Source organism: Tiliqua scincoides, chromosome 3 (assembly GCF_035046505.1).
Source record: "Tiliqua scincoides isolate rTilSci1 chromosome 3, rTilSci1.hap2, whole genome shotgun sequence".
NCBI lineage: Eukaryota > Metazoa > Chordata > Lepidosauria > Squamata > Scincidae > Tiliqua > Tiliqua scincoides.
Window position 1 is genome coordinate 21996580 of NC_089823.1, and position 14165 is coordinate 22010744.

The window sequence follows — 14165 nt, forward strand, 5'->3', positions numbered from 1 at the left end:
TGTGGATAAGTCGATAAAACTGAGGGGTGTGTGATGTTCTTTGTAAACTACTACTCATATCTATTGCTGGTAGGTTAAATGGTCTTTTTTTTTTTTTTACCCATCCTTGTTTCTTGCTTCTCAGTCTGGTCTCCCCCCTCAGCAACACTGAGGCCTCACCATACAGCTATTCTTAGAAGCTTTTTTGACTGTATTGACTCATGTATAATTTGACCCATGTTTTCAGGGTCAATTTTAAGGCATAAATTTTTGACTTGGGCATGAGTATATATGATATGGTCTAACTTGTGTACAGAACAAAACCAGGATGCACATAGGGAACTTATTATATTCATCCCCTGCAACTCAACTCAACAGAGCTTGACCTCTGTCCTGCCCCCGTTTACAGAGTTTATACTGTACCACATAATTTCTGGGCTTTTATTTAATGCACATGACAAAGGGCCACATGCCTCCTTTCTGTCTGTCAAGTTCTTGATGTGCCTGCCTGCTTTATCCTTTAGGGCTGTGTGTTTGTGGTCTGTACAGATATTAAAATTCTGTAGTAGCTAAATGTAAATAACTGAAATGATACAGTAATAGTCTTGCCTATCTTTCACAGGAACAATTAGATGATCCATCGGGGAAAGTGTCTGTTAAACTTTATTTCTCTGGAATATCACTTTCTTCCTTCATGGCCTGGCATAAGCATTGCATAAGTGAAGAGGATGATGGGAATATACCAACATTGGTAACTCTTTTTTGATTTTCATCAACTTGAGCAATGAGATATTGCTGTGGCCATTTTCTTGTGTAACAGTTCTACCCATCATGTTTTCTTTGTGTGGTTAATGTCTTTTGTAACAGTTGGTAAATCAAAAGGTAGAATACCTTATTGAACCCAAAATCATATATTCAAGAAAAAGGAGCAAACTCAACAGTGCTGTTGTATCCATATGCGATGAAATTTGCATGTGTGGGGGTAGCAGCCCTTACCAGCATGTTGCCCCAGCTGTTTTGCATTTGAAAGGAAGGTACTTTGTGAGATACAGGAAGCTAGGCAAGTAAGGCTCTTATGTTCTAAAATATCATGATGAGTAGGTGCTGTGGAGAGCCATTTTGAAGAAACAGAAATAATGTGCATATCAGGATCAAACTAGGTGAGAGGTTTACTTTGTGGATTGCATTTGTTTAATCTTTTTTTCTAAGTAGCAGCTAGATTTTTTTTGTGGGAGGAGTGGCACAGATCTGGACTTGTGACATCATGATGGGTTATGGAGGAGGCTGTAGCCCTTTGCCCCTGCATCCACTTGCAGCTATTGGCTTCAAATGGAAGCTTCCATTGGTACCCCATGTTGTGGTCTTAATCTGAAAGGGACTCAATTCAGTTGCTATTTAGAGAAGAAAATATGAAATGTAGTTGCGTAATAAGCACTTAATTTGAGCCTTAGGAAGCAGTTAAGATGACGCACAAAATGCACCAGTTGTAGTACGTTTTGGGTTTGTGATAAGCAGTTGGTGCATCCTTATGCTGTGGAACAAAAGTCCAATTGAAAGTGATGTTGGAAGGATAAACTTAGTTGGAGTCAAGCCAGAACTTGAACACTTGTTAATTAAGTGGTGCTCTGTTCAGCTGGAAGAGTTATTGTTCTTGTGTGGGTGAGTATACCTCCCTCCATATCTTTGGGACAAAGAGAGCTTCCAACAGCATCATGCAAAAGGAACTTGCTTTGCCTGGGATGCAACTTCAATTTCGAGTAGTCTGAGATTTGAAAAACGTTGCATGAAAGGCAGACCATACCACATCAAAAAAAGTAAGCCATTGCCTCCACCATATGGATTAGAAAAGGAATGAAATCTCCAGTTATTCTGAAGTAGTTATTTTTGTACCTCAGACAAATTCTAACTCCTTAGCATAAATTTAGAGATGTTCTCAGACTGCTACAGTGCACATCACAAGGTGCATTACATCAAAAGGTGCATTATTGAAGTGAACTGATCTGTCTTGGATATAGCTTGAATATGGGCTAATATACTTTTAGAAACTTAAATTATCAGTAAGATCTGCTTTAAATGAGTTTTCCTTTTATGTTTTAGGACCTAGTAAACTACAGTGATGATCGTTTGGAGGAAAATTGTGAAATAACTTATGAGGTAAAATTAATATTCAGAAGTCTGCTCTTTAAACTATATGCTAGTCAACATTGTCAGTTCTATTGATCCCTGGTGGTGGTGTGGAGTGAACTAGGCTGCAAACTGTGGTGGAGGAAGCATAGAGAGTTCTTCATAGCCATTGTGCATTCCCACCAATAGAATTCTCAGAGAAAAGTAATCAATCACAAGGTCAGAGAGGAACAGAAACTAAGGCTGCAATCCTAACCACACTTTCCTGAGAGTAAGCCCCATTCAACAAAATAGGACTTGCTTCTGAGTAGATGTGGTTAGGATTGTGCCCTAAGGATTTGTACTGTAGATAGCTTTCTAAAGCTGTTCGTGCTGTGGCTAGAAAATAACTTAGTGAGAAGGTATTAGGCAGGGAACCCAGACCCCTCCCCCCTGGTCAATTAAGTAGGATGGATGTCAGGTTTTGTGGGTTTTTTATACTAGAGTAGGGGGTTTCTAAACTTTTTGGCCGAAGGCCCGCATCAAATCGCTGGTACAGTGTCGAGGGCCAGAAAAAAAATTAGTAAAATTTAACTAAATACATTAGAGATGGAACTTAGATGAATGAATGGGCTCAAATGCCCAGGATTTCTCCAAGCACTGACGCAGCCCAAAATAAAGCACACACTTAAATGGACTGTCATTCCCCCACCCCGTATGCACAACTCCAGTTGTGTTTGGTCAACTAGGCCAGAGGCTCCCAAGGAATCAGAGGCTGGCCACGGACTGGATAGAGGCAGGCTGTGGGCTGCATCTGGCCCCTGGGCTGGGACTTGAAGACCCCTGTACTAGAGTGTTGCTGCTTCCCCAGTTATGTTGGGGAAAGAGCTGAATTTGCAAGGGCCTCTGTTCTGGAGCAAGTGGGGAGGTGCAACCTGCTTGAGGATATTCTCTTTCACTGTAGAAAATGAACTTGTATTGGAGACTCCTTTCAGGTAATGTGGTTGTTTTTTAAGGGGGTGTTGTATAGTGATGGTGGAGTTATATAAATGTTGGTAATTACGTGGAATCCAAAGATTATTTTGGGTAGAATCCAGACATGGAGTAATGCATCTTGTTGGCAGTGAAACCACATTTCCCCAGCATTTAGAACTGTTTCCCTACTAGGCAGTAGCATATCAACTCTAGTTCCAATAATGTGTTACCAGTAGTACTTTTTAAAACGTGCAAAATGCACACATAGGAAAAAAAACAGTATAATGTGGGAGTAAAATTGAGACATGGGTTAAGGTGCACAAAATGTGTACTAAAATGCTTGAAAACAAAAAAGGGAGTTACTGGGCCAAGCTAAATTAGCTTGTGCATGTTTAATCAAGCTGTTGGGGGGGGGGGTCTTCTGCAGTTAACTTTCACAACACTGAAGAGAAAGCAGTGAAATCGAAGAGAGACAGGAAGAGAAAAGGGAGAATACCTTAGAACAGTGCTTCTCAAACTTTTAGCCCATTTTTTTAGAATGACCCACTTTTTTTAGAATGAGAATCTGTCAGGAACCCACCAGAAGTGATGTCATGACCAGAAGTGACATCATCAAGCAGGAAAACTTAACAATCCTTGGTTGCAATCCTACCCATACTTACCCAGGAGTAAGTCCCATGTACTATCATTGTTGAAAGCATATACATAGTGACATGTTAAAAGTCCAAGTACAAATCTGTAACATTTCCCCAAATGCAGTCACATGCCAGAGACAAAGGAGTGACTGGATGTTGAAGGTCTAATGTATTAAATAGTCTAATATATTAAAAAATAATATATTGAAATGTTGAAAAATATTGAAATGAGTGGGGAACCAACTGTAATTGGCTAGCAGCCCACAGTTTGAGAAACACTGCCTTAGCAGGAGAGTAAAGAGGGGAATCGAAGGAGAGGTTTTGGAGTGCCAGGAAAAAGTGAAAACAAAAGGAGAGAAAATTAATGGACAGAGTTGAACAGGTCTCTGCAGAAGGTTGCAGTTGGGACAGCTTTGTGTAATCTGAACTGAGATTAGCCTAGAAATGGGTGATGAAGGCACTTTACCCACTTGCAGTCAGGGGAGATAGTCTTTCCCACTGAGCAAGTGCTCTTGGCCAGTGCTCCTAGTCTCCAAAGGAGATCACCACTGGTAAATGAGATTCTCCTTATTCTGGGACTTGCTGGATTGGTCAGGGAAGTGTTTTGGGAAAGAAGACCTGAGGCGGATTTCAGGCATCCCCCCAAAACGTTAAGAAACTAGGAAAAGTTTTTGTACACTCACAACCACACAGCATTCATGGGAAGAAGATACAGACACAGTAAGCATGCAGTCAGTTTGACTTCACAGAAGACAAAGAAAATGAAAATAGTGGTGAGTTGGTGGGTCCTTGGCAGGGCTGTGCTATGCATCAAGGTTACTGTGCACCAAGGTTACTTATCCTGTTTCTCAGAGGCTTGAGTATGTTGAGTTGCAGAGGCTATGGTGGCAAGTTGTTGACCACGCAGATCTTCCTGTTCAAAGAGGGGTTTCAAAGTTGGAAAGAGGGCTTTAAAGCAGGCCCTTGGCATACAAGAAGGGAATAACCTGAAAGGCAACTGAGCTACTTTTTCTGGAAAGGAAGATGCTAGGGTGCTTGGAGAGGAAGAGAAGTGCCCATGAGGATAGCTGACTGGCCTGCCCTGGCTCAACAGTTAACTTTCTAACTGTGGCATTCAGAAAGGCAGAAGGAGAAAAGGCCAGGAAGGAAAGTGGGTGTTGATGTGCTGGCTGGCATGTTTGGTTCTTGGATGGAGACTGGAATGAGGATGAGTTGACACAGAAGCAGCTGGTGATTACTCCACAGACTAGCAGCAAGGCAGAATAACAGGCAAAGAATAAAGAACACACAAGACTCTAGTGCTCAGTTTTCATAGGTTTTTGCCCCACCAAATCCTATGTCATGGTTGGCAACCTTCAGTCTCGAAAGACTATGGTATAAGCCTACAGCACCTGGTATTTCCGGGCGGTCTCCCATCCAAGTACTAACCAGGCCTGACCCTGCTTAGCTTCCGAGATCAGATGCGATTGGGCATGTACAGGGTAACAGTTACTGCATGGGATTCCTAAATCAAGGGATTCTCTCTTGCCAGTTGAAGACCCCTGCTGGGTTCTGCTTTTGTTTTTCAACCCAGGTGAGGGTATGGTAAATAATTGGAAGGCAGTTTCTAGACCAGAACTCAGTCATGGGGTTGGTTGAAAGCCATGGGAGGTTTGAAACCTTTCCTTTGTTTTACAAACATTGTTTCCTAATTTGTTCTAGGAATTGATGCTATCTGAGGCAGACACGCCCCTTTTGCCACCATATATTTTGCCAACACTGCCTGTTCTTGGAGCACTCTTTCCAGTTAAAGTAACACACATTGTGTTGCCTAATAAGGTAATCTTTGTTGTTGCATGCATTTAATATAATTATCTTAGGTCAGACAACCCACCTTGTCCATAAAGACTTGATCAAGTCAAATGCAACGTGACCCAGAACACCCAACTTGCTGCTTTGGCTTGCCTTGTTTTTGTTTGGTTAAATAGGTGGAGGAGGGCAGTTATGGTGGGAAGTAGAGGGGTAGGAAAGTGTTATAACTTTGTAAGATGAATATTCAAGGCTCTTAGTAGAAAATAAATTTCAAGTATCACATTTTTCTTATCGGTATAACTTTTGGAATATATTCCAAGGAGTGCAAGCAACGTTTCTTTTCAATCATTTTTCAAAGTGGCTTTTAAGGCTGTATTAAAAATAACAGCCATTGGGTTGGGCTCAATAGGCTCATAAAGCTGCACTGTAATATACCCCACATAGTGGATGTGGCTGATAATGGCTCTGAAAGCATGTGGTCTTACTTTTAGAGCCAAAGTATATAGCTCTGTAAAGTATATGTACTATTAAGCCTGTCATTGACCTGTGCCTGCTTGATTTTTGCCTGCTTTCTCTTTCCTGTCTGGTTCTTTTAATTACTCTAGTTTTTGTTTTTCTTAGTTGTAAACCACTTGGTTAGTTTTGTTTTTTGCAAAGCAATGTAAAATATATTAAAATACTACATGAAACAGGTATTTGTTGCCTGAATAGGCACATTGCAGCAGGATTGATGTGTGAGGAAAGAGGGGATTTAACCAGATCATGACCACCACTAGGATCCCCCATGGCTCTTTGCCCTGGGAGGGAAGCCCCCTTTGAAGTCCAACACCCCCAATGGCTGGTATTTAGGAAATAAAAGCAAGCATACAAGAAGCAATGACATGTTTACCATAATTTGTCATGTGGTCCTAAAAGGGTACGGTATGTTCATTGGCTTTAGATGATCTCTCATAATCTAATGAATACACAGTTATTCTCACATTATCTAATGAACACATGTGTGTGCGGGGGGGGGGTTAATGAGTATTTAAGTGGTTTACTGACTCTTGTGGCCATTCTGTTTCTGATTTTCTTTAATACTGTTCATTGTATTTATAGTTATTTTGTTAACCACTTTAAGCTGTTGAGATGGAAATGGGACAAAGCTGCCCTTTCTGCTAACACATCTCCAAACTGCTAGAATTTTGATAAGGACACTTTTTTGTCCCAGGTGTACATTGCCTTTGATCAGTCAGACAATCCCAGTCAGGATGATGATATAGGAGTCAGTGGAATGAGGTGGAATTCAGACTCTGAAGCTCTAGATGAAGCCTTGAATGAATGTAATGAGAACATACAGTCTTACTGTCCTTTAACAGATTTTCGAACAGGTAGGCTAATATGTTCAGAGGGTGTATCCTGATGTTTATTTTGTCCTGTGGAAGTGAGTCTTCCACCTGCCGAAGGACTCTGGAGTAAGGAGGCCTCCTCCAGATGACGACCTCCTGAAGAAGGAAGGAAAGTTAGGAAACCCAGAATGCCTAAATGCAAATTATATAGCTAAAAGCAAAAAATCTCAAACTATTAAAAAACAGAACTTATCTCACACTCTTGCTTGCATTGGCGACCAGTAGGAAACACACAACCTACTGAAAACTGTTTATCAGTATTTGCTATAAAAGCATTGAAAAAACTAAGTTTCCTCCACAGATTGAATTATGTAGTGGTTAATCTTGGTAACTGTGGGTGAAGCAGTTCTATTCTGAAAGCATGTAATACGTACTCCACCAAATTTGTATAGTGTTGTATTTTAGATTGTTTTTAATCTGATTCATAGTGCTTAATATATTCAAACATGTTAAATCACATCTTCATTAAAATGCAACACATGGGCGGGGGACAATGCTTCTGAAAACAGATGTATGATGAATAGCTGCACAGTGTTAATCACTTACCTTCAACATCCAGTCACTCCTTTGTCTCCTCTGTCTCTTTCAGTCTGCTGCCTAATAGTAGGAAAGGAAGAATTCACATTGGTTTGTTCTTTATAACAAAGTGAAAATTTGTGTGTTCCTCTCCAAGATGCCTGGTGCACAAGGAATGTTGAACTGTTGCCCCAAAAATAAGACACTGCCTTATATTTTTTTGTTCAAAAAAACACACTAGGTCTTATTTTCGGGTTAGGCCTTATTTTTTTAATGTACAACAATCCAGTCATTCATGTACAAAAATATACCTTACAAAAATATCCCCTCAGCACCCACAAGGATGCCTACCTTACTCAGAAGTCAGTCCCTTTATAGTTAATGGGACCTACTCCCTGGAAAGTGTGGAGAGCCTCAGCGCCTGGTAGGCAGGGTTGCCTCGCTTGCTGCTTCCTGCCTCAGCTCCCTCTGCCCAAGGCAGCACAGCAGGTGCTTTCTAGGTGGTGGGCACGGAGTGCAGTGTTCCCAGTCAAGTTATCCACCCGCCCCCCCACCCGAGGACTCTGTCCACCCCGCTTAAATATTACCTTGCCTGTTAGGCAGAGACACCTTTTGAAGTGGCAGTTGTCTGATATTTAGCAGGAAAAGAACAACAGTTTCTATTTATCCTGGCATATCATGTCTTTCAGTGGTTGTTCTAAGTCTTTGATTTGGATTGTGAACTGCTTGGGATATAGAATGATTTTTTTCATTTATTTTGCTGTGTAACTTGTAACTTTTTGCTGAAAAGTGCTTTAAGTATTTAAGAGTCAGCAACATAGCAAAAGTTCATAGAGTTTAGGTGCTGAATTAAATGTCCTTTCTTTTCCTTGTAGGTATGCCGTGCCTTGCCCAATATATTGATGGCTTGTGGTATCGGGGAAAACTCCTGTCTATTTTGGAATTCAATCCTCTGACCATTTTGGTGGAGTTCGTAGATTATGGAGGATCAGAAAAGTTGACCACTGACAGGTAAGCCGCTAAGTTGCTTGACCTTTGTTTTGCAAACTGCCATTCCTGTAACTAATATGAACGTTAGTATGATACCATAGATACTCACCTATAAGGCAAGAAATTTGTGCCAAAAAAACAAAAGGAAATTGTCCCCTTGTCTTATCTGGTTGCAGTCACCCAGGCAGATAGAGAGGGCGAGGGGTCTCTCTGCACTTGGCCCAGGTCAGGGAGGAGACTCTGCAGCAAGGTAGGAAGTGGTACCTCCTCCGGGCTTTGTGTGGAGTTCCTGGCAGCTGTGCCTTCTGCCTACGCCTGACTGGTCCCCCCCATAGCACTGGGAGCTGGAGAAACCCCGTAGGAGGTGGGGCAGGAGTGGCCTGCTGACCCAGTGCCCTCTTCGGCCTCTCGGAAGCCACCGTGCACACTCTCACCAGTCCTGCTACCCACGGGGGGGGGAGCAGAGCAAAGCAGGGGTGTCCTGGCTGCTGCCACTACTGCTGCTGAACCTACAGAGGGCAGGGAATGCATGGGGAGCGCCCTGTGCTGCCCACTCTCTGCCAGGGGCTCTCTGGCATGCGGGCAGTGCATCCCCTGCCTGCCACAGCTGTGAGTGGGCAGTGCAGGATGCGTCCGGCATGCTCTCTGTTTTCCAGTGGTGGCAGCCTCCAGGCTGCACTGCTCCACTCCCTCCCTCTGTGGGCAGCAGGATTGCAGCAGGAAGTGTACGTGGTGGCCTCCAAAAGGGTGCAGGGGAGTACTGGACTGAGCACACCACTGAGTCTTGGGCTTCTTCAGCTCCTGGTGCGATGGGGGGACTGGCTAGGCACAGGGGGAAGGGAGGCTCATCTGTCAGGAATCCCCCCCAGGTCTGGAGGAGGTGCTGCTGTCCGTCTTGCTGCAGCGGGTTTACTTCTGAGTAAATAGGGTTGAAGCTATGTGCAGCTGCATATGCTCACAGTAATTCCTTGTTTGTTTTTCTGCTGTGAATTGAATTGCACACTCCTAGTTATGTGATCTGTACGTTATATGTAGAGCCTCTGGCTTAACACATCAGGCCCCTTAAGGAAGGATTTGATTAATTATTCTACTAGTATTCTGTTTACAGTGCACTTAGAGCCTAATCCTGAGGTATTCAATCTGTGCGTCCCGCCTCCCTAGTGAGGCTTGGCTAGCCTCCAGGGGCATCTCCAGGAGAGATGCTGCATGTTCTGCCTCCTGACTTGCTGTTTTTCTGCAGCTGTGAATGAGGTGGGTGGGGCAGTGTGAGGTTGGGAGGGCATGTGAAACATGGTGGGGGGAGGTGGGAGAGAAGGCTGGCTGGGCAGGCAGAGGTGTCGCATCTCATGTGCAACCTTGCCCCAAGGACTACATTTCTCAGTGTGCCCCTTGCCCTGGGCATCCTGGGATTGGTCAAGGCTGCTTGGGAAGGAAGGAGCCAGCCTGCTTCTGGGGGAGGGGGGTGTCCAAATGCCCCAGCTTGCATCCCTCCATCTTGCCTGGGGGGAACAGGGGTGGCATCTGCATGTTGGGTGTATGTGTGTGAGCAGCCCCCATCTACTTTGGGGTTGAGTTGTAATCTTGCTGTGGCTGCAATCCTTTCCACATTTTCCTGGGAGTAAGCCCCATTGACTCAAATGGGGCTTACTTCTGAGTAGACCTACATAGGCTTGAGGTCTGTCAGCTTAACCAAGGATCCTCACCTTTCTCTTTTTCCTCCCCCTTCAAAAAAAAAAAAGCCACTCTTGATGGCTTTGTCTCCAAAAATCGATTAAAAATAATCCCCATTCCCTTTTTTCCTCCTGCCTCCTTTTGGGAAGGGGGGTGTCTCTGTTGGCTGCTATTGTAAGAAAAAGGCACAATCCTAGCTAGGTCTACTCAGAAGTAAGTCCCATTGTGTTCAATGGGACTTACTCCCAAGAAAGTGGGGTTAGGATTCCAGCCAAAAAGTCTCTAGGTCTCAGTTTGCAATTAGCAGATACACACAAAACAAAGTCTTCCCCTCCTGCAAATTCATCACTTCCCCCTCCCTTTCCCAAACCCTCCAGGTGTGCTGCTAACAAACTCAGGGCACAATCCTAACCAGGTCTACTCAGAAGTAAGTCCTATTTTGTTCAATGGGGCTTAATCTCAGGTAAGTGTGGTTAGGATTGCAGCCTCAGAGTGCTGGCAGCCTTGTTTCTAGTGTATAATTATAACACCTTCATCCCCATTTTGGGGGTAACTGAGGTGAGGTATTGTAATGGGGAGCTGTGGCCAAAAGGCTACAAGGATCAGGGGAGGCGTGAGCAGGAAAAGTTCGAGAACCACTGGCCTAATCCTACAGTTGTCTACTCAGAAGTAAGTACTATTAAACTCAGTGGTGCTTACTCCCAGGAAAATGTGGATGGGATTGTGGCCTTACTCTAATAGTGTTTATAGAAAGGTTGTGAATAATACCGTTTTAAAAGTGAATGAAAAAAATGTATCATGATCTACAGTGGTTGTCAAACTTTTAGCACCAGGATCCACTTTTGAGAATGAGAATCTGTAAGGACCCACCAGAAGTGATGTCATGACAGGAAGTGACATCATTGAGCAGGACATTGTTTAGCAATCCTTGCCTGCAATTCTATGCACACTTGCCCAAGAGTAAGTCCCATTGACTATCATTATTAAAAGCATATACATAGTACATACATTGATGGTTCATTCTCATTGGCAATCTTTCCAATGTAGCCCACACTCGCTCCATGTTTTTTGGTCTAGTGCGACTGTTGTCCAGTGCAGCAGGCCCTGTTGTTTAAATGACCTGGAAAAGATATCTGACCAGCAAGTAGCCGGTCGGCCCCGGGTTCTTTTGACATGGTATGGGATCCAGTGCGTGGTTCTGGTGCTCCATCGGTCGTCTGCTTGGCGGATGACATGTCCTGCCCATCTGTGCTTTGCAGAAGCCATGTACTTGAGCGGGCCACGGATCTTGGATTCTTGCTGGAGGTCTTGACTTCTGAAACCATGTTGCCATTGCTTTCAGCAGTTCATCCCAAGGAGGCATCTTTCAAGTGCCTGGTGGGTGGTTTGCATGGCAGCAGCCACACGCTTGCAGAAGACCATCATCAACAAGGCCTGCTGCATTGCTGTTAGAGTCCATTGCTGAGTACCAGAAGAAACTCCTCTCAACTGCTGCTCAGCGAGGTAGTCTGAAATGCAGTCAAAGAGACCTTACTGACCGACTTGTTACCACCTGCCTTAAGGTTCGCACCAGAAGGCCGAGAACCGCAAGAGCAGACATAGAACACATTGCAGCGAACTTCTACACAGAGCTATACCGATCCACTGTGCCTGTCCCAAGGTGTCCAACAGATGAGAAGCCATGGCCCATCCTCACCTGTGAAGTCGAGAATGCCAATCAGTCGCTGAAGAAGGGAACAGCACCGGGACCTGACGGAATCTCTGTGGACCTCCTCAGAGCAGGAGGTGAAAGCATCTACAAACTGCTGGCCTTTCACTTTAACTCCTACCTTGAGATTGGGAATATCCCTGACCAATGGAAAAATCCAATGGTCCTGATCCACAAGAAGGGTGACAAAGACATCGGTAACTACCGACCAATCACTTTGCTATCAATTCCCTAGATCATCCTGAACTGACTGGAGTCGACATCGGACACATACCAGCCAGTGGAACAAGCTGGCTTCTGAAAGGGCTTCTGCTGCATGGATCATATCCACACCATTATCCAGCTGATCGAGCGATGCCGAGAATACACGATGCTGCTTATACTGACGTTCGTGGACTACAGAAAGGCCTTCAACTCAGTAGATGTCAATGCTGTCCTCAGCTCACTTCTGCACGCCGAAGTGGACACATTGTACATCAACAGCCTAGAACAATGCAATACTAGGACATCAACAACCATCCAATTGTTTGACCACAAGCTGCGCATCCCTATTGAAAAAGGAGTCTGACATGGTGACACCATCTCCCTGAAGCTCTTCACCTCAGCCTTTCAGCATGCCATGAGCCAACTTGATTGGGACCATAAGGGTCTGTTGATCAATGGAAAGAAGCTCTCAAACCTGCGATTCGCAGGTGACATTGTGCTTATCAGCAACAATACAGTGGAGATGAACAAGATGCTGAATGAGCTGAATAAAGTAGGCAAAGCTATCATCTTGGAGATGAATATGAAGAAAACTCAGAGGATGACCAACCAATGGTGAGACAATGACAACATGCAATTCTGTGGTGCCACCCTGGATAAAGTTGACAGCTACATCTACTTGGGATGTGAAGTGAACATGGCCAAAGATCTAAGGATTGAGATCAGGAGACAAAGGAAAACTGTGTGGGCTGCCATGGGATCAACCCGAGAAGTCACCAATCAGATCCAGGATCCGCAGCTGAGAGACCACCTGTTTGACTCCATAGTACTTCCGGGTTTTTGCTATGCCACAGAAACATGGGCCAATATACAGTACATAGCAGTCAAAGTACAGATCTGTACCATTTCCCCAAATGCAGTCCCATACCATTGTAGCATCAAGTCTAATACTAAAAATATTGAAATGAATGGGGCCCACCTGGTATTGGCTTGCAACCCATCTAGTAGGTCTCGACCCACAGTTTTGAGAAGCACTGATCTGAGAGAGATCATAGTTTTTAATAAATTAGAGACTGTTAATATTTTTTTGTATTTTATATATACTACTTTTAATACTATGTTTTTACAATGCTATCTCAATATTTTTGTTTTTCATAATTAACTACTGCAGACACTCGCCTATAAGTCGATCTCACAGACAAGTCAAGGGTAGGTTTTGAGGCAAGAATCTTAGAGTTTTCTATGACCCTCAAATAAGTCGGGGTCATAAACTTGGGGGTGTGTGTGTCTGATTATAGTTTTGTCTGATTTTAGCCTAAGCCAGATCCTGAAAAATAACCTACCAGTAATTGTTACCTAAGAACTGACAGTCTCTAATTTATTAAAAATATAGTAAAAGATCATAAGATTCATTTTTATTCATAAACTTTTAAATTGTGGTCTTCACCATTTTTTTTTGTAAACACTATCAAAGAGTAACTGCACTGTAAACAACATACTAACAGTGGTTCCTAACCTGGGGTTCATGTACCCCCAGGGGCACTCAACAGGACCTTTGGGGGTACTTGAAAGAGAATGGAATAATGGCGGTGCTCCAGAATGCCTTGCAGGGCCAGCAAGGCAGGAATGGAGGTAGCTAGTTGACTGTGAAAGCCCCACCAATAGGTAATTTTTGGTGATCAATTCATGTATGAACCAGTGATTGAAGACCATTGAAGATTTACTCAGAAGCAGACCCATTGCTTTCCCTGGGTGTTATTTCTAAGTAATAGTGCTCTGAATTGTAGTTTGTGAGACATTTGATGGGAGTGTTTCCACTTTCAAGGAAGGTGCATCCTGCGGCTGCAACGAGCCCATGCTCACCTGGTCTGAGGGCTGTTTCCTCCTCTTGATTTACAGCAGGATCAAGGTTGTCAGGGGGCTTCCTCTTCAGTTTCCCTGGCTGCATGGCTTGTAAATAAGGGACAGAGAAAGAGGGACAGTGGGGAAGGGAGAAGAGAAGGGAGAGAAAACAGTACAACAGAGTGAAGGCTGGTGGAGGGAAGAGAGGGGCTGGGGCTGAAGGGCAGAGAGAAGCAGGCAGTGCAGGAGTGGGGGCGGGAGGGAGGGAGGCTGTGTGTGGGGCTCCCCTCCTCCCTCTTGCTCGGAAGAAGCAGATGCAGAGCTGTAGACTCTGCATGAAGAAGCAGCTCTCCCGTTTCTCTT

The 14165-nt window shown here is 44.0% G+C and overlaps 1 protein-coding gene and 1 pseudogene across 1 annotated transcript in view; one reads left to right on the plus strand and one right to left on the minus strand.

Moving 5' to 3' along the window:
* Nucleotides 1–14165, plus strand: part of RNF17 (ring finger protein 17) — an 86567-nt gene that overhangs the window by 68742 nt on the left and 3660 nt on the right. The window contains exons 27-31 of the mRNA XM_066621242.1: nucleotides 602–730; nucleotides 2077–2133; nucleotides 5394–5510; nucleotides 6694–6853; nucleotides 8263–8398. Coding sequence (XP_066477339.1) covers nucleotides 602–730; nucleotides 2077–2133; nucleotides 5394–5510; nucleotides 6694–6853; nucleotides 8263–8398 — 599 coding nt within the window. The remainder of the gene's footprint in view (nucleotides 1–601; nucleotides 731–2076; nucleotides 2134–5393; nucleotides 5511–6693; nucleotides 6854–8262; nucleotides 8399–14165) is intronic.
* LOC136646593 (5S ribosomal RNA) lies at nucleotides 5072–5191 on the minus strand (annotated as a pseudogene).